Genomic DNA, 21870 nt, shown 5'->3' on the forward strand with positions numbered 1-21870 from the left:
TTTGTCTATATCTTTTTAAAGCATAACTATTGAAATAACTTTCGGAATTTACCTTACCCATGAAAGGCATGATACCACTCTAATGCTAACGTTCATAGTGGTAAAATGAAGAGGTAATTATTTTCAAACCCTTTAAAGAAATACACATCAACTCTGTGGAAAAGTCAACCGTGTCAAATTATCATCTTCGACACTCTTTACCCCCACTTTAAGAGCTCCATTTGTGGCTTTCAGTCCATCTGTTTCTCTTTCACTCTTCGTCTTTCTATTTAAATAAAGTCAAGTTTCTTTTCATCTATTCCCCCTTTCGCGTGGCCCTATATCCCCCCCCCCCCCCCCCCTCTCTCTATCCCCCGTGCAAAATTGAAGTCAGATATGAAAATCAAGTAATTGCTTTCATACCGTCGGTCTTTGGAGGACACACTTCAAATCATCAAGCAGAAGAATATAATGATGGCGGGAAATTGTGCAACCTTTACTCACTAAATGCCACGAACAAGAGGTACTTAGAAATAAATATGTCCATCTTAAAATGACAAACGAAATAAAGCAAACAGCGTTGCCTCTTGATCGGGTCTCGCTTTTTCTTAGACTATTATTTTGTCAATGATCATAATGTGCATGCAGGTGCAGTGCCATGATATTTGACTATAAAGGGATGGGGGAGGCGACCTAGTGATGACGTCATACCTTTTCAACTACATACGGGCATTATAGAGTTACTCTGCCAAGACCTCTCTTTTTCATATTTTTCTTTCTTCCTTCTTTCCTTTTCTCTCTTCTTTCCTTTTCTCTCTTCTCCTTTCTTTTTTCACTAATTGAGAAACTACAAAGGCGACGACCCCTTGCCCCCTCCCCCGCGCCGCCCCTTTCCGTGAGTCACTACTGCCAAATCGTTGGAAATTTGTGTTCTAATTTGCTGGAAGGGAGGACACAGCGTGACGGTGCGGGCTGGTATTCCATTCATGTTAAGGCTATTATTACGTTGTTCAACTACCAAAATATTTTCAAATGCACTGAAAAAATGATTTTTTTTTGGGGGGGGGGGGTAGGTTTGGGGTAAATAAAACTATGCTGTGCATGGGTCCCGTTCCATAATAATAACAAAGTTACAATAACAAGCTACTGAAATTCTTCAATGCGATTTTTTTTCATAACAAGACGTTGGTACCCATTGTGGAAAACAAAGGGGGCTGTATGGTGTGGGTTGGTATTCCAATTATTAAGGCTAATTACTGTGAAGAATTGGAGTGATAAATGATTATGCCAGAATGGAAGTAGAGTGAAAGAGAGCGATCCAATTGTTTTTCATTTCAAAGAATCCCATACAGAACATTTTGAGAGGGTAAAAAATGTTTTGAAAGTTTTTAATATTTGATGAAATTGTTTGGGTTTGCTGCAGACAGTGTGAGTTTTTTTTTTTGGGGGGGGTGGGGTCTATTCTTATCTTTTCTTAAGGGTTTAAGTTCACCCTTTCATTAAAAAATATTTAAGTAGCAACGATATGTGTTTAGAGATTGAAAGATTGAAAAAGTAATTATGTCAAAACGTTTGATCTTATGATGTCACATACAGGCAGCAACCTCATTTGTCATGATTCGGAAATAATTTGACTGGTGGTAAATGAAAAATAAAGTTTTTTTTTCAGTTTTTGAGAACATCGCATGAAAATGAAATTTGTATCACAGACATAAAACAATGAACGAGCTGCTAGCATGTGACATCACAAAATCAAAAGCAATAGAAAAGAATAGAAGAAGAAATCATAAATTTATCATGTCTTGTTGGCTTACTCTTTTATGCATTCCTGCTATACCTTGATCAATATCTTTCTTCTTTTTTCTTCTTGATTAAATCCGTTGATGCCAGAGTAAACCCACCCTTAAAGATGAGTGTTTCGTTTTTTTTTTGTGTGTGTTTCTTTGTTGCTTCGGGATTGTGTTTCTACAAATGCCGATGGTTCCTTGAGGCTTTTTAACCACCAATCGATTTGAATTAATCTTCCGTAAATGCATCTCAATGGGCCAGGTGTAAATCACGTATATCAATTAATTTACGATGAAAGTTTCTGTTGGGTGTTTTTTTTTTTACATGATAAGTGCTCTCGTCAGTTTTGCTTTCTTGCCACAAATATGATTTTACTGATGATTTCCAGACAGGCACATTATTGCTTAAGTTTTATGGGATCAAACATGAAAATTAAAATGAAGATGAAAATCCATATTTCATTATTCGAAAGAGGTATGAAATAAAATACTCCGAAAATTTTGTTTGCCCAATGGGGCCCAATTAATCGTGGGCCCGCGCGGCAGCCGCTGTGCAGCGCTAGATCGACGAGGCTCTATCCCTATATAATTGTTGAACGCCAAACAGGGTAGCAGCAACCCCAATTTTTAACGTCTTTTGGTCTGACGCGGCCGGGTTTTGAACTCTCGACCTCCCGGTTGTGAGACGGACGCTCTACCAACTAAGCCAACATCCCCCCCCCCCCCATCAATAAATTGAATGTAGCACTTGATGAACCATGCTAACAATATTATAATTAAAGTTCTCATACGTGAAAATATGAAGAGGAGTTAACATCTCTCCCCTATATATCTCTCTGTTTTTTAAGTATGTGATTCATTGGTTTACAATCAAGAACATAATCACAATTATGTACATCATTGGTGACAATGAAAGACGTAGGTAATTGGTTATATACCAGCTTGGCGTTTACCAACAAAAGTCAAAACGCTGTCCTGCCGAGTTCCTACGGGAGTTAGTAGTTACCATAAACAGAAACAAAAACAGAAAAATAGAAATCAACGCATTTCCTCGTCAAAGTCATTAGATTACACAAGCGTTGAGCATACAATCGGTGAAATAAAAGCAGATAAAACAATATTCGGTCCCTGGATACGGGACCAACTTGGCCAAGGCCCTTCTTAAAGATTAAATACGATAATATCAACCGTATAATTTTTAGCCACAAAATTCACAGGGACAAGAAATGTATGTCAATTTCACTGATAAGTTAAAGGAACCTCCTATCTCTTTCTCTCCATCTACACGTCTTCTTTCTTTTCAATTTTTTTTATAATTAATCAATCGGAAAAGGTTATATATCTGGGGCTGAACCTAACCACAACAAAGCCAGTAAAGACAAGCTAGACTACTATTCAGAAACGTGAGAAAGTTGTGGATTATTCTAACACTCTTTTTGTCATAGCAACCAATCTGTTGATGTTGGTGTTCGACCGAAAAAAGAAAGGTCAATACCAAACCAAAATTCTGGCATTTTCTAACAAATGAATTGGTCAAGTTTCCTCCTCGGGAATATACCAAGCAACGCATTGAGTATTTTGGCCAAATAAAGAGTATGTTTTATTGGTAAACTGAAGGAATAACTCAAAGTATATCTATTATTGCTAACATAACACCTGTTTAACAGATCACAAATCTTTGTAAGATTGGTCTTTGTAAGATTGGTCTCTGAATCTCTGATTATTATCAGACAAACTTACACCTCATGATAATCTGTGATATCATTCAGTAGTGTAATCTTCTTAGAAGAACTTTTGAATATTCTTTCTTGAAAAAAAAAGAGAAGAAATAGATCTATAAAAATAAAAACTCCCCCTCTTATAAACTGTTCTTCGTAGATAATTTTAGTTCCAAATAGAACTCTCTTTGAAACAAAAGAGTATTTCTCGTCTATTTGACAACAAAAAATGACGCATCAGTCTCACATTTTCACAAAATATAAATCCGTTTCTGTGTGTGCGTCATACTTCTTTTAAATATTGATTGTATGTCGCGATTGCTTCGATCGGACTGGAGTCGGTATATCGTTGGTGTGACTGTAGTGTCCCAATACAAAGTAAATAAAATCAATATGAAATTGTTCCCCCCATCATAGCAGTCTCGCCATGTAGCGTTACAGTTTGAATCCTCCCATGAGGATACGAGGGATATTAATGGATGCGATGATGATATCATCTTTCATGTCCAATATCCCTCAAATCACTCGGTATAATGAATATGATAGAACAGAAGGGAGGTTCCTCCGTGAAACATTCACCGGGGATGGGTCAAGGTGTCGCAGGAGCCTGTTTTCATGTAGCGAATTAAGGATGATGATGGTGATGATGATGATGGTGATGAAGATGATGATGACGATGATGATGATGGTTGTGGTGAGGGTGGTGATGACGACGATGATGATGATGGTGATTATGATGATGGTGATGATGGTGGTGAAGATGACGACAATGATGATGATGATGGTGATGGTGGTGGTGATGGAGCGCCTTGAGCACCTAGCAAGGTGGACATGTGCGCTATACAAATTCTATATCATTATTGTTATTGTTATTATTATTATTATGGTGATGATGGTGGTGAAGATGACGATGAGGATGATGGTGATGACTATGATGATGATGCTGATGGTGATGATAATGATGATGATGATGATGGGGATGATGATAGTTGTGGTGATGGTGGTAGTGGTGGTGATGATGGTGATGATGATGTTGATGATGAGAAGGAGGAGGAAGAAGAAGATGATGATTATGATGGTGATGATGATGGTGGTGGTGGTGGTGGTGGTGATGATGGCCATGATGATGATGACGATGATATGGTGCTGGTAATGCGCCTAAAATTGCGGGAAATCATGATAAACGGAAAAGGATAAGTGAAGGGTGATAATTAAGAAGATGTAATTGTTTTAATTGTAGCATGGTGATGAGAATGGTCAGGCGGTACTGGCAATACGTCTGAAAATGACGATGACGATTTTTGAATTGTTTTACAAAATCAAACAAATGAATATTTATGTTATCAACTCATGCAAAGAGATATTCTATTTTTATTACTTTATAGCGTGAAAGCATTTTCAATCCGGTTGATAGTTTTTACGTAATGATACAGGAAATGTATAGCGATAAATTTAGCATTGACGTTTCCACTGTCGGGAATTGACGCATTTTGCAAGAATGCTCATCAAAAATGAATCTCTACACATTATAGAATGCAAATAAATGCATTTAAAGGGATGCTCCGGACTGAAAATATATATATCTAAATAAATAGAGAAAAAATCACAAAGCGAAATGCTGAAAATTTCATCAAAATCGGATAACAAATAACGAAGTTATTGAATTTTAAAATTTAGCAATATTTTGTGAAAATATTTATATTCACGTCATCATGAATATTCATTAGGCGGGCTAATGATGTCACATCCCTACGTTCCTTTTTCTTATGTTGTTACATGAAATCATAATTGTATCATTTTTTTCATACATGTGTGAACAATGTGTCTCCTGTATAATGATATAAGTTGCAGCAATGAATATCTAATGCATTAAATCTGTTGTCAATCCGATTTTTCAGTTCTTGGTAGAAAAAAATGAATAAATCTAATTTCATATAATAGAATACAAAAGAACAAGTGGGGATATAACATCATCAATTTGCTCATTATTCATGAAGACTTGCCTTGAACTATTTCACCGGAATAATGCAAATCTTTATAATGCCATAACTGTGTTATTCGTTGCCCAATTTTTATCGAATTTTTAGTGTTTTGTTTGTCTGATTTTGCTTTATATGTTTACGTCATTTTATTTTCAGCCCGGATCATCCCTTTAATAACAAAACGTAACGACTTTCTTATTCCTACAATTTTAAAATCAATGGTCCAGATACTTGTCTTTTTATATTCGCCAACCGCATGAACAACGTCATCATTGACGTAACTTGTTTTAAAATAATTATGTTACTCAAGATTCATGAAATTATAGACAGAAAAAGAACACCTATACGGAGATAATAAGTGAGTGGCAGAAAGGGAATGAAAGAAAGAAAGAGAGGGGGGTGAGAGGGAGTAGGATGAGGAGAAAAGAAAGAAAGATAGGCAAGATAAAGCAAGTGAGTGGGGGTTCTGCTGCCGTCGATATTAATGTTGAAAAAAGGGGACGATAAGCATGATAAGGAGACGAAGAAAAAATGGTGAGTGTCTTGATTGAACGATCTAGTCACAAAACAAAGCACTCATCATGCAATCCACTTAAATGTTCCTGTTTCAATAACTTCCTCTTTCGACTCATTTTTACCAAAAATAAAATGATGTAAATGTCAAGTACATATTTATCAACACTCCATGAAATGTCATATTTAGATTAAACATCACTTCAGGGCTCGGATCTTATATTTCGTCAGAGACATTAATAACCATATTTGTAAGTGAATAATGGTGCCCCGTTTTTTTTCCCGCCCGTCTCATGTTTCGTCCTCATAATACGTGCTCTATACATAATTAAACAAAATCAACTTCTAGCACCACGGAACCATAATTCTAATTTACCTATGCTCTCTTCCTTTCTCTTTCATTTTCAACCTTCTCTTTCCTTTTTCCCTCCCTTTTTGCGGTCGTTCTTCCGTGTCTTGCGGTCTTTATATTTCCTCCAAAAAGATCATTTCTGATTTATGATTGGTATAGGTTAATTAACCTCCATTTAAGTTTGTATGTAAGTTCTTTTACAATATGCGACTGTTCGCGACAGTGGCGATCGTGTGTAAAAAATATTGCATCTAAAATGCTCCCAAACGATCGCACAATCTTGATGTACTATCTCACATGAAAATAAATACCGGGGGCTGTTTCATAAAGCTGTTCGTAAGATAAGAGCGACTTTAAGAACGACTGGTGAACCTTTCTTACGCGCTTAACCTTCGCCAATGTATATACCATTTACCACAAGAAAGGATCACCAGTCGTTCTTAAAATCACTCTTATCTTACGAACAGCTTTATGAAACACCCACCAGGTTCGTTTTCTCTAATTCAGTAACCAAATTTCTATCTCTATCTCAATCTCTGTTTTTGAAAGAAAATTTATTCATCACCCTGTTATAACGGTGTGATTGCCTATCTCGCATAGAATCTCAGCATTAATGTTCGTTCTATGTAAATTCACTGGTTAACTGATTGATATTTTCTTTTTTACTTAGAAATGATTAATTGATAGATAAACACGTGTCGAAATGATTGCAAATGATGAAAACAATGTCGGTCTTTCAAAAACATGAAATATTTTCTTCAACAATATGTTGTTTAAAAAATACACATATGTTTCATTTCCCATTTACGATGGGTTTTTTTATATTTAAGTATTTATAAGAACCATTTACGATGTTTATCCGTATAAGAATAATAATCTAGTATTCATATAGTATTCATATAGTGCCTTAATAGGTGCTCAAGGCGCTCCGCAGGGGCGTAGATAGCGGGGGGGATGGGGGGATGCATCCCCCCAGAATTTTAGGTGGGGGGATGGTGTGTACAATCATCCCCCCAGGTTTCTGTGGGGGAAGAAGCAAAACTATACAGTAATAAAGCAATGAATGCTAGTTAAAATCAATCAATAATAATAGCAGTAATAATCATAACGTACAGCAATGACAAACATGATCAAAATTGGACTTTTATTCAGAGTCAATCATCTTATATGCATTTACAACTTGCAAGTTTTAAGTAATAACAACTGTCTTGCGTCGTCATATACATTTAAGGATCGTTATTCAGAGTTTCACCAAGTACATTTCCTTTTTTTGTTACATTTCCTTACCTATGTTTTTATCATAATCATCATAACAAGGTACATAATAAGAAATGAATCGAAATTATAACAAGTTACTATTTATACAGTTTACTTCCGACAACCCGGTGAGGTTTATTTCATTTCCATACTTAATTCAATCAAGCCTTTGTAATCATGGTAATTTTAAACAGAGTGTGCTTATCATTTTAGCGTCCGCATATCTGCACGTGGATAAGAAATATAATGTTCAGCTTTTTTTATTTTACCCCTATTACTATAATTGTAATTGATATTTTTTTAGTTATTTGGCTGTTTATTTGTTTATTGCTTTAGTTGTTGATTCATTCGTTTGACCATTAACAATATCGCTACTTTTAAAAGAGTATACTACTATACTAGTAAAATAAGGAATACTAGTTATTCTAGATCATGTTTAGCAGGAACTGTCATGACCACGACGATAACTAGACATCCGACAAATGACATTTCTCTTATGATCATCTTTACTCATTGTCATTAATCAAACAAAAGATTACTGCCATGAAAAATGTGCAAGGAAGTGTGTTTATTACTGGATGCCCTGTTTATTGCTGAAAGCAAAGTGATATCCATGAGGCAGATCGTGTTATTTTGTTATCTTTAACTCGTCTGCTTTGGCCCGTGATATTTGGTTTTTATCGAGTACGTTATCTCCTTCATTCTTTATATTTATATATTAATTATATATATATATATGTATATATAAATATATATATATATATATATATATTTTTATATATATATATATATATATATATGAATGTATATATATATATATAAAGTATGACCCAGCTAGGGATCATCCCCCCAGGTCTAAGGACCTGTCTACGCCACTGGCGCTCCGATTGCCCTTCTATAACATTGGCAACCGATTCCCGTGCTCAAAGCTTTGCCGTTAGCCATTTTCTAACTTCGGTTGAGTGCAGCACGTTGTGGACAGATTTCTTGCTGAAGGAAATTTCGTCATGGCTGGGATTCGAACCCACTACCCTCATTCCAAGGTCCGGAGACGAATCCACTGGGCCACAACTCTCCACAATTTACACGTATAAACAATGATATTACGAATGAATCATTTGAATATAGTCTTCGTATGTAACTTCGTCTTCCTGTTCGAGTAAAAATTGAATAAAAAGCATACACTGCATATACAGAAAATTCAGAATTCATATGCTCTAAAGTATAGTTCAATTCCTATGATCAGGGACCCCATTTCATAATGAGTCACAATAATAATAATAATATTCTGCATTTATATAGCGCTTAATACATCGGAACGACGTCTCTAAGCGCTTTACAGACATATTATTACCCCGGTCATTGGATCCTTGCATGCCCGCATACAATGTATGCACCTTCTCCACTCCCTGGGGAGCATTCCAACAAGAGTTCCAAGACTCGATTGCTATAGGCATACTACATTATAGGCTTTATCATCCTACCGGGTACCCATTTAACACCTGTGTGGAGAGTGGCAAAGTGTGAATTAACGCCTTGCCAAAGGACGCAAGGCCATGGTGGGATTCGAACACACGACCCTCTGATTACAGGGTAGCTACACCACGACGCTTCCACAATGGGCAAGTCCTTTACTCTACATTTGCCACTCTCCACCCAGGTGTAGCAAATGTGTACCCGGTAGGAATGAATTCCTTGAATTCTCGAGCGTCCGATCAGGGAAGCCGTGCTAAAGCCGCGGGGTAATATTATGAAGCGCTCAAAAACATTGCATCAAGTGTTGTGAGATTGATTTTTGCCTTTAGTAACTTTGCCATTATGGAACTCACCCCCCCCAAAAAAAAAAAAACCTTGGTAAATGGTTTTTATTACCTCTTGAGCCATGTTACAATTATTATAGCAAAGTTACTTATCATAGTTGCACCTCTCCATGAAACGGACCCCCTACCTGATATAGACCTATAAATTACGATGCATAAATATGTATCTATCTACACTGTTAAAAAAACCCTGATTTTACAGAAAAATAAAAGAAGATTTTGCAGAAAGCAATACCAGAATCATTCTTTAAATTCATGAAACAGGAATTTTTCTGCAATTTAACAGAACAGGTCTGTTAGAAAAAGGGGAAAAGAGTGTTTTATTTAAGGAAATTTGTAAGATTACAACACCAAATACCAATTTCCTGTAAGATTACGCAATCTGGGAAGATTACAGGTGTTCTCGAGACTCTGCTGCAGGAACTTCTTTTAGTTTAAGGATAAATTTTCTAACAGTGTATTCATTAAGTGTCATGATTTTTTTTTTCATTACGCAGGTAGGTCACATACAAGATGTAGAAATGGAGGATGGTTCGATGTTAAAGATGAAGACACTGGCCATAAACCCACCAATATTTGGTAAGAAAAAAATGATTTCAGGAAGTTATTGACTAAAATAAACGAATGGAACATGTTATATTAGGGGCTAAATCCGTTTCTCACTCATCCCAATTTGAATCGCATCAAAATCGTAATGTGATCTTTTTAGTTTGAAACTCGTGTTGTATGTCCTCTGCAAAATGTATCACCTCATTATTTTATTATTCATCATTAAGCTCTAATTTCGATAGGAAATGGCTGGAAGCAATCCTAAAGTGATTATACGCCAAAATGCATATTTGGAACAACAGAGTTTTATTAATATCATTCAGGCTTGCTTGAAATTATATCCAATACCATGCAATTGTGCGTTTCATAATTACACAGAAAAACCACTATTGTACATCTCTGCATTTTAATGACATGTTGGCTCAGTGGTAGCGCGCGTACCTCATGAACGGGAGGTCGTTGGTTCGATCCCCGTCCGAGTATACTTCCAAAGACCTTTAAGGAAAGGGACCATCTGCCTCTTGCTAGACACTCGACCTATAAGATGGAGAAGGGTAATGTAAATTGACTGTTATGCAGGGCCCGCTGGGAGAACATTAATTTTCATAAAGAACTGAAGTGGCTACTCTGGGTAACATAAAAGAAAATAAGTTAAAGTTAATAATAACGGCGTATCCCGACACAAGCATCTGCTCTGTGGGTGTTTTATGCCTTCTTCCATGTACATAATGTACATACTGTATTTTACAGTCATTGTTTTTGTACTATATTCATGATATTATTGACATTCACATTCTACATGAAAATGGATGTAATGTCAATCGGAAGAAAATAAATGCATTGAATTGAATTTAGTATTATTTCCCGATTCTTGCAGAAATTAGAAACTTTCTCAGCGCCGAAGAGTGCGATCATATCAAGGCTCTGGCCATCAGGAAAGGTCTCCAGACCAGTCAAACCGTCCCTGATAAACCAGACCAGACCGACGAAGAGCTGGAGAGGGTACTGGACTATTTCGAAGAGCTGGACCAGGACCAGAACGGTCTGATCAACGGGACCGAGCTCTTTGAAGCCATCAAGTCGTTTCCAAGCGCACAGAATTTCAATCTAACCATAGAACACGTCGAGGTAAACGATGGTATTATACACCCGGGTCAGATTGTCTGATTGACTCGGAAATCAGACAATTTGGGATTCCGGAAAGGGGTGTTGCCCTCAAAGGTCTGGTTCCCATGTTCAAATCTTCACTCTCAAAAATTATTAGTTATAATTACTACATGAACGGGTCATTTGCATGGTACAACTGGTATTTATTTCAGTCTGTATCAAGTCGTATTTTTAAGAGAACACGGTCATTTCTGATGTACACTAACCGTAATTTAATAAATTAATAGGTGCATGATGAACAAAATAAAATAATTCCCGTTCGAGAATTCAGTTCCCAACTCTTAGATTATAGATCCAAGTCTAAATCACAGGAAACAGAGTCATTTATGCTATCCCTAGCCACCGGTCGATAGGTCTTTCAATTTTCTCTTTGTACTCCTTTGTATTCCTTTTGACTGAAAAGAAATTAAATGAAAATAATGATAAATCAATCAATCAATAAATCAATCAATGAATTTGTTAATCAATTCTAAGCGCCAAGTACAAATTTGTAACTCAGTCCCAGTCCCAAACGATATCCGATCAACAATTTTTAGGTCTGGGAAACAGCGTGGGTTCGTAGGAGTTTGTTAATTCACATAATAACCCAATTTATTGACCTATTCTAAGACGCATCCAGCATTAGATCATATCAGAATGAATATAACTACAAATCTGTTTGACGTTTATGCTTTGCAGGCACTTATCAAAGAAAAGTTGGACCATGGCGGCGATTGCCTTCTCGACGTCGACGAGTTCATCTACGCCGACACACCGGCCATGGAAGACGAGATCGACCGGTGGTTGGCGGTGATCGGTGACTTGGGTGAGGAAGAGGCCAAGAGAACTCAACCCAGGGTCAGCGAGCAAGCTTGGCTTGACCAGTGGACAACGGAAGATGAGGTCCTCGTACGACTTCAAGACAGGTACAGGAAAAGAAAGTCTTATGTTTGGATATGTAATTGCCCGAAAAGATCGGCCAATGCCAATGGCACATCCATGAATGTGTACAAAACAATAGCCTTCGCGACCCATTGCATAAGAGTTATAAGGAGTTTTTGCAACAGCTACGCAAACGCTTACTGGAACGTAGAGAATCTATTGTCAAATTCCCTTCGTGACATTGAAGTCTTTGTCGAGAGTAGGTGAATCGAAACGGCGGTTTTATCCATTACTCTGGACAAACGACATATTGGCGATGTTTCGTCAGCTCTGAAACGTCGGACGAAACATGCTGTTCCGATTCACCGACTCGACCATCGGTCGCCAAAGACTTCATTGTGATTTGATTTGCATTTTCATTGCGTTTGCTGCGTTGCAGATTTCAATCCACGTCTCTACGGACGCAAACTCGCCAGTAATTTTGCTATCCAATTGTATACCTATGGTAGCAATGCTCAATAGCTAACCAAAATCATGGATTCATTGGAAGTTCGCACTGGATGCGAAAGTTGCAATAAAAGTAACTTTTTTTGCAACGGGCCCTTTTGACTAGCAGTAAAAAAAATTTAGAAAATGAAAATATCAACCAAAAGAAAAGGGAGAGAGGGCTCGCGATCATGATCCCTTAATCCAGGTTAAACTCAGTTATGAAATCAAATAAAAGTGGATCTTTTTGTATTCGTTTTGGAATGACCCATGCTTAGAATAAAATGTTCTTCGGGTAGATATCCTTGTATATCTAGCAATAATAATATATTTCATTTTCGCTCCGAACAGAGTAATAAGTCTGACGTTACTACCTCCTTCAATCATCCAGACAAGTGAACACCTTCAGGTAAATATTTCATTATTTTCTTGCACTTGCATGTTTTTGTTTTTTATATGTAATATGTAACATTTCTTTTGAGCAACTGTTTTATCTGGCTTATTAAAAAATGTAATTATAGTAGATCTTATGCATCTTGCATTATGCAAATATATGATTTTCTTTCTGTGCCGGTCATCTTCAGATTGAACAAGAAATGCTGCCCATTCGCTTTACACACGATTCAGGGATTTGATGAGAAAAAGCTGCATTTTGAGGCCGTCACATGAAATGACTGAAATTCAATATTTTTCATCCATTTTGAGTCGGATTCTCAATGAATATCTGCTGATGTATTACAGCTGGGAGTTAAGGAGCACTGCCCAAACGGGGGGTCCTTACTATTTTCCAGTATGTATATTTCATTAAAAACACATTTTGTGTACCGCATGTATACCATCAACCATTATTTTTGCCTGATAATCAATTTTTTATTCTCCTTTACTTTGCGCGCTGATGTTGCAATTTTGCACTTTTCTCCCCTACCTTCAAATTAGATAACCTTATAAATGGCAATTATAGTTCTTGGATGACATCTATATAATAATGATGAATATCAATGGTACAATATGGAAATCTTGAATTAAAGAAAATAACATGGGAATAATTGTCATTATCATCCCAAAAATTAATTCAGGGTGCAAAGAGTTAAAAGAAAAAATCCCTCATTTCCCCCTCTCTTTCATACCTTTGTGATCGTTCTGACGAGGTCCCTCTTGGTTCGTGTATTTTCATCACACAATATATTTCCCTCCCACCCGCGCCATCCCCCCCCCCCCATCTTTGGCTCTCTCTCCTTCAATATCTTCCAAGAATGATTGAATCATTTATCTTTTTCCACAAATCAGCATTTTTTCACCACTTTACGCTCTTCCCATATTAACTTTGAAACCTTGTCCTTGTTAAAAGTAATGATTATTACCTTGTCAGAATGTTTTAGTCATTCAATTCCAGAGGGACCAAGTTGTCACGTTTTCTTGCGCTTCCCTTCCTTCTCTGTCATTTCATTCCATTATCGTAATTATAATATGGCTACACAGCAGACGGTGATTTGACGTATAACAAAAAAAAAACTATATCCATAACTCATCTGCATCATTCATTCTTGTGTCAAATCGTTCCTCATCATTTTTAATATGCGATCCCTTCTCTTGAAATTACAATACTGGGGCCTGTTTTAAAATATACCAATAATGAATGTTTATGAGTGTAATGGACAGAATACTTCATGAGGTAAAAGATGAAATGGTCCATTTAACGAGGTATAGCCGAGTTCTTTGTTTGCTTTTTTTTACCCCTTTTCTCGTTTTTTTTAATTACTTTTTCACCCTCTTCCCTGTGACAGGAAGTGTTGTCCGTCTGCTAAATCATATTTCCTACAATATTTTCTTCACAGCATCAAATTAGTATTTGATTCGTAAAAGGCTATGCTTCATGAATATTCATAAAGCAAAGTAATTGGAACCGGTTCGAGCAACTCGTCAGTGTGGCGCTTAACAAAGGCTATATAGTTTGCGGGATCGTACCCCAATATGAGCACGAACTTAAGCTGGAAGAATTCTACTTTTTGTTAAATAAAAATTGAGGCGAGGTTTCCAACAAAATACAAGTCAAAATCTTGTAGCCTAGTTCAAAGGCTCGAAAGCCGCTTATCTGTGGTACAGACATTTAAAATGGTCGATTTAAGAAACAAAATTTCGCGCCTCGCCCCTGACCTCCTTGGAATACGAATCCATGCCTCCAGTGTGCATGGTATGATTCAATATTTATTATTATCATTATGTTCGATACTCCACTGACGATTGCCTCCTTGCACCAGGTGGTTCGTTATCAGCCCGGTGGTCATTATCATGCTCATTATGACTCGGAAGAATTCGACGACGACCTCGAGTGTTCACACACCTTCGGCATCGAAGACAGCGATGATGAGAGGAGGTACCGAAGCAAAGACGATTTCACTGAAAAGAGATTGTGTAGGTAAGACTTCTTTAGGATATTCATCGATTTGGGGAAGGGAGGTGGGTGGCGATTTTTGTCAGTTCTTGGGCACCGGACACGAGAGGGCAGTAAGAATGACGATATAATGTGCTGTTTTAGAGGCTTGAGTCATGCTAGTATACTAATCTTGGACTTGTATTTTTTTTAGAGTCGTGCCTCAATTTTTTATTTAAAAAAAATCTTTGACAAAAAGCGTTCTAGGCGAGACTCGTATATCTATGTTTCCATCCATCCATCCATTCATTCGTTTATTTATTTATTTATTTATTTATTGAGTTATTTATTGAGTTATATGTTTATCTATTTGTTCATTTATTTATCTATTTATTTCATTTATATATCTATTTATCTAACTAATTAATCTATTTATTCATTTGTTTTTATATTCATTTATTTATTTATTTATTTTACTTATTTATTTATTTGTCTACCGATACGTCTATCTAACTAGATATCTGTCAGAGAACCAATAAATCGCCATACCTGCACCATCAATAGGTTCCAGTTACACCAATGACATATCTGCACCTCGTGGCAAATATTTGATGTTGGATTACAAGAGAGCGTATCTAATGGCCAAATTGAATTCTGATTATTATTGTTTGACAGATTGGCAACTATTCTTTACTATTTGAATGATGTTGAAGAAGGAGGCGGCACTGCTTTTCCAGTGGCGGATAATGAAACATTTACTCAAGAGGTGAATATATTGAACGAGATCTTGCTTATCAATTTATCGAGAGAAAAAAAATCGCCGCAGGGAAAAATATTCAATCATTCCTATCTTTATGGATCAAGCACATGATAATGTAACACGGTATGACCCCTGGGAATAATTGATCTATATCATATGAAAATATTCATAGTTTAATTTACTAGAGACATCGTAATGCGAGACACGAAAGCATGCAGGCCCATTATCATGACCAACGGCAATTTGTAAGTAGTGATGAGAATGATGATTTCATATAGAACGTCCGTTGCATCGAATGGAATTAACAAACGACCATCGCACGGGTATGATGACATGTACATCAAAAGTTTTAGTGGAAGAGTTTGTGTTATTGCCTCTAATAATAAAAAAAATAAACAAAATTGTGCCCCTATAGCATTGATTTTACATCGTTAATGTGAAAATTAATGTTTGTTGTTCCTCTGGATGATTTTTAGAGAAATAACTCCTAATTTGTTCATGATAATAATATATTATGTTATAATTAAAACTAATGATTGAACGTATGGGTCTTGTTAGCGTTCTCATTTGGAATGCAGTCTTTTAATTTGTAATAAATAAGTTAAATAAGTTGTCCAATCGATGAATAATAACCCACACAGACAGGTGTAATAAAAGCAATGAGAGCTGCGATGAATAAAGAGAAAATGATTTTGAAGTTTGGAGATTGAAATACTTAACCCCCCCAAAAAAAAAAAAATGAATAATACTATGCAAGCGGGGTGAAACTTGTAGCAGTCGGGAAGCAGTCTCAAATAAAGTCTCTTGTCTGTCATGGGGGGGGGGTCATCCTTTACGACTTACATTTCTGATGCAGTATATACAGAGAGGAAGGCATGAAGGGTACCGCTCTTTTCAGATAAGCTGATTTTCTTCATTTTGATTTCTGAAGACCAAAATACATTTCTTGGCTAATGACAGGGAAGCTTTCCTGACAACCCATTGATGGTTTTGTAGAGGGTTGTCACATATGTTTAATCGCTTGGTCTTGGTCATATTGTATCACTGTTATGCTTTTCAATATTAATTGTTTCCTAACATAGGAGTCAAATTTTCTTTATTATTTTTATATTCACAAGTCTCTGGATGGCATATCGTATGATATCTACGATCTTTCTAACCATTGCTACAAATCTAATGTAGTCGTACCACCTGAAAAGGGCAAAGCAATATTATGGTATAATCACTACTTAGACGAAGAAAATGGTAAGTTATATTTCTGTGGTTATTTTTTTTTTCCTTCACCCATTATTTTTTTCATATTGTTCTACCATGGAAGATATTATTCCGAATATGTCTCCATGGTTTTACTCACTTTTTGAATCATACAAAGGAAATGTTTAGTAGCCCCTCAGAAATATTAAAATCACACAGCCGTTATTTTGCACCCCCTTCTCTGTCTCTCCTCATCTCATTCTCAATCTCAGCTTTGATTTACTTATTGTTTTTGTTTATCATTTGTACGCAAGTGAAATTTATGCGAGGGTGGGAACTGTTTGGAAATTAGTTCGGACTTAACCTTGTACATCATTTCCACTTTTTTCGCCAGGATGGATTGGTGAAAACCGAAACCATTCGTTGCACGGTGGTTGTGACGTCATCAAGGGAACAAAATGGATCGCGAATAATTGGATCACCGTGGACCATAACGTTGAGAGACAGATTCTCTTTCACGACCGGTATTACTCACATATCGATCAGCAGTTTCCGAGTGAAGCCGAATCCGCCGAACATTTGTCCGATGATGGGACGGAAATTGACGAGCAGTTCGGGGATGGTGATGATGATGAATTCGCGCAGGACGAAGGGTTCGGTTCGGAAACCGGGGATACCCGAAGAACTACCGAACACACATCGGACAACGTTGACATGAAATCTGAGCAAGAGGGTGGTTTCCACTCGTCCGACCACGCGAAGGAAACTGAAGGACAGGCAGAAAATTTGTCACACCATAAAACGAGAGAAAAGTTAGACAATGACGAAAGTGGAAGATTAGATAGTTTCTCAAGTACACATAAAAGTGGGACGGAATTCCGTAAGAACGACGAGTTATAGCATAGGCGTATAAAGTCAAGGGTGTCAGCAGAGTAACCCAGGGAGCTCCGGCCCGGAGCTCCCTAGGTTATCAGCAGAGTAGTTTATTATCGATAGCCATAACTATTAAAATGAAAAGTAATTCTCATCACCACTGAAAATGACATGTGGGTTTAAGAAATAGAAAGACATGACCTGGTTTAATTTTACCATCGTTACAAGGGGTTAATTGGCTGTTTTCAAACAAGGAATGCAACTTTTCTCGTCACATGATTTTAAGCAACATACAGTCAAAGCTTTATAATACGCGAAATCTTTATTCTTGCTTATCTTGTTTTGAAAGTCACACCAAAAAATAGTTTTTTTACTTGTAGGGGAAAGTGTGGTCCAAACTTTTGACAATAACAAGGAAAGCACCTAAGGATCGAATGTGATAGCCCTCATAGCCCTTTTCAATCTGAAATCGCGAGTTCATTTGGAGTTCAATTTTGCTAGAAAATTAAACCAGATTGGGGAGCCAGGACCTCGCATGAAATATCAACCTTTTCTGTTAGAGATGGCGCTCAAGGAGCCAGTGGGAGGGTTGACCGCCCGTATGCTTTTTTCAAGTACTGTAGTGAAAAGGATAAAAAAATAAAGGGGGAAAGGTGATACGGAATTTTGGCGTTCTATATTACTCATGCTATTAAATTTAACCCTTTGCGCGCTGATGTTGCAATCTTGCAAATTTGTTCAAATAAATTCAACAATCGTAATATTCTCCCTTACCTTGAAATTAGATAAGCTAATATTTTGTGGGGATAACATCTATATAATAAAAATAAGTATCAACGGTGCAATATGGAAATCTTGAATTAAAGAAAGTATAACATGGAAGCTATTGTCATTATTATCCCCAAAAATTAATTCACCATGCAAAGAGTTAATAGAATGACGTCACATCTAGGTCTTCTCCCCCCCCCCCCCCCCCAATCAGGAGCTAGACCTCGCTTGGTGCTGCCCCAGTTTTTTTTTTAGTAAATTGAATGTAACACTGTAAGATCTCTCATTCATCGTGACATCTAGTTCCCATCCACTAGAATTGTCCCTGTCAGGAAAGTTTCTTTTAGTTGTGAATTGTGAAATTTCTGCCATCAGAAACTGAAAAAAAAGTGATGGCAAGTCGCGACACTCTTATATTCTGCAAACACATGACACTTAGTATTTGGGTTTGAAATTAAAGAAGAGATCCAACGTTTACTCAAAGCCGGCTCCAAAAAGAGGGAATATGGGCGTGAAGTAAAGAAAAAAAAAACAAGAGAGAAAATGGAAGAAATGGAGGATATAAAAAGGATTAAGGGCCTTTCATTTTCTAATACAATTTTAGTTAAGAAGTAAGAAATAAGCTAAAGTCACCTTGCACCCCCCCCTTATATCAAAACGAACTGGTGCCGCTCCTCATCATATTTGTTATCAAAACACATTGGTGATTATATCTGTTTCTGAAAATCGAGACCTGTTTTTTCTCGGACGCATTGAATAAAAAAGAAAATAATGCCGAGACATTTGAAAGCAACGTAGATAATAATCTTGTATATATGTTCAGAATATTTAATTGCGAGTGAGTTCATTTTATTCTAGAGTTCCAATATTTGGGACGATAAAAAAAAGTGTTTCGTTTTTAATGATGATCATTTGGGGAGTGCAATTCTAATTTTTATGACGGGCGTAACCGGTATGGCCGCTTGCAAAGTGATTTTACATAATTTTATTTTGCTATATGTAGATAGCAAGCCGGACAGTACTTTTACTACACAGGCATACAATAGACTGAATGAGTACTTCATTAAATGTTTTTATCATTCCAGTGAATTTGTTAACTTTCTTTATTTCACGTGTCTGTAAAGGAAAATTGCCACTTGGTCTAAACCCTCTTCGTCTATTTCCATTTGGTCTAATCCCATATGGTCTAATCATACTTCGTCTACAATCAGTTCGTCTAATGACGATTTGGTCTAATTGCCACTTGGCCACTTAATACATCTACCATTTTTTCTTATTGCATCCTGTTTCGAGTATTTTATCTACTATTCACTTTGTCTAACATCACTCATGGCAGAGCCCTGTGAACGATTTTTTTTAAACAACAAGTTTAATCTGATTTGCTACAGCTAAAATTGATCAATCTCGGTAAATTCCAACATAAAATTTGCGAATGATTGCAAATATTTTCTTGCAGAGCACCCCCATCAGTCTTTATGGTTACACAAACTGATCATGATCCAGGATTTCATTTGACAAAAGTAAAATGTAAAGAAGTGGTAGTGGAAGTTAGACCAACCCAGGTATTAGACTAAAAACTTTCTCCCCTTCACTTCTCTCTCGATTTCGGTCCACCTGTTTCTCCTCTCTCCCACACTTGTTCTCTCTCTCTCTGGACCGAATTTTAGTCTCAACCATTTTTCCATGGTTCAAGCCCCCCCCCCCCCCACTTACTTTCAACTGTGACACTGAAATGGATTACTGAAACCAAAATATTCATCGTGATCTTTCAGAATACAAATCAGAGAGTGAATTTAGAATTAAAATATCCTTATGATTTTTCTATTCATTTGGTCTACGTCTCAGAGACTCTAATTCCAATTAGGCTAAACACATTTGGTCTACTATCATAATGGTCCAATCATGGACCTGGTCTAATCTATGATTGGTCTTCACTGTACTTGGTCAAATACCCACTATGTCTCCTTTGACCATGAAATAATGAAATATGTTTTCCATCGAGGAAATAAAATAATGAACAAAATAATTGATGAAAAGTTCAAGAAAATTAAATTCGATTTAGAATGCAGAAAGAGGAAGAGCGAGAGGGGGAAGGCGGTAAGAAAGAAACCGTACGAGAGGGAGAATGATTGTTGGACGTCAAGAGATTGAGCAACAGATTTCCAAGAGAGGGAATTATTATGGCAAGGATCCCACAGAAAATTGAAAGCAGAATTCCATGAATTTTCCATGACTTGTCCATGACTAAATTGCCGCTTTACATGACTTCCCGTGACGTCCCGGGAGTTATGTAGAATTTGGGATATCACAAAACTGGGAAAAATGGAAATCATGAACACCAATTATAATAGCAGAGTATGAGAGTTGCGAGACATGACAAACTGGAAAGCTGCCATAGCCAAGAGTTAAATGCATTTCCATGACTTGTCCATGACTTTTCACGATTCCCTGACTTCTTCCCTGACTTTCCATGACCACAAATTTTTCCAGGATTTTCCATGACTGTAGGAACCCTGTGTGGATATCCTACAAAAGACAGAGAAAATTGATTCTTTTATAATCAATTTGCTACCATGTCACAGATTTGAATATTTTCACACTTTGATAAACAAAATGAAAAAAAAACCAAGATTTGAATATTTTCACACTTTGATAAACAAAATGAAAAAAAAACCCAGATAGAGCTAAACAAGTAGTACAGTTTTTACAAGTCATGTTTATTATTGATAATCTTCCGGAATGCATTTTAGTGTGCAGGCATTTGGTTACATCTAATACATTTTTGGAATTAACATTTCATAATAATTTCTATGCATATATGAATATGTTACACATTACATTTTCATAGCCTTATTTCTAAACACATTTGTAGAAAAGGGACTTTTTTATAAATGATTGTGTAAAACATACAAATGGTATGTTTCTGTATGTTTACATATAATGTATTGTATAAATTCAAATAATGATGAAGGCATGATTTTCCTAAACTATTCTTCGTTCAAAAATATAATACTATATCTTTCTAAAAATGGAAATGGTTAAGGTTGCAGTGGAAAAAACCCTAATAAAATATCTACGATACATTGCTGTAAAAATGGAAATACTGATAAATTGTAATACTAGTACTAGCATTAACACAATAATATTTGTAACATTATTAGTAAAGAAAAGTACTCATTTCATTCTAATACTTGATTTTGTAATTTACATGAAATAACTCAAATCTGAAGGAAAGCTGGAATACAAGCACAAAACAGAAGCCAAACTATGAAATTATATTTTTCGTTTTTAAAAGCTACTGCAAATAATCTTTAAATGTAAGCCAAATGGTTCCAAAATAATTGCTATCACAACACTCAATTTTCCCAAATGATGATGATATTCTCACAAAAGTCATCTTATCATGAAGGCAAACATAGAGATAATTTAAATA

At 36.4% G+C, this 21870-nt stretch overlaps 1 protein-coding gene across 2 annotated transcripts in view; it reads left to right on the top strand.

The window, feature by feature from the left end:
• Positions 1 to 19521, top strand: part of LOC121423912 (transmembrane prolyl 4-hydroxylase-like) — a 32778-nt gene extending 13257 nt beyond the window's left edge. For both annotated transcript variants that reach the window (XM_041619461.1, XM_041619460.1), the window contains exons 3-10: positions 9906 to 9987; positions 10835 to 11085; positions 11803 to 12029; positions 12823 to 12880; positions 14730 to 14887; positions 15518 to 15608; positions 16721 to 16847; positions 17191 to 19521. In XM_041619461.1, the coding sequence (XP_041475395.1) occupies positions 9906 to 9987; positions 10835 to 11085; positions 11803 to 12029; positions 12823 to 12880; positions 14730 to 14887; positions 15518 to 15608; positions 16721 to 16847; positions 17191 to 17696 (1500 nt within the window). In that variant the 3' untranslated portion in view covers positions 17697 to 19521. The remainder of the gene's footprint in view (positions 1 to 9905; positions 9988 to 10834; positions 11086 to 11802; positions 12030 to 12822; positions 12881 to 14729; positions 14888 to 15517; positions 15609 to 16720; positions 16848 to 17190) is intronic.
• Positions 19522 to 21870: the final 2349 nt, after the last annotated feature.

Source organism: Lytechinus variegatus, chromosome 11 (assembly GCF_018143015.1).
Source record: "Lytechinus variegatus isolate NC3 chromosome 11, Lvar_3.0, whole genome shotgun sequence".
Lineage (NCBI taxonomy): Eukaryota > Metazoa > Echinodermata > Echinoidea > Temnopleuroida > Toxopneustidae > Lytechinus > Lytechinus variegatus.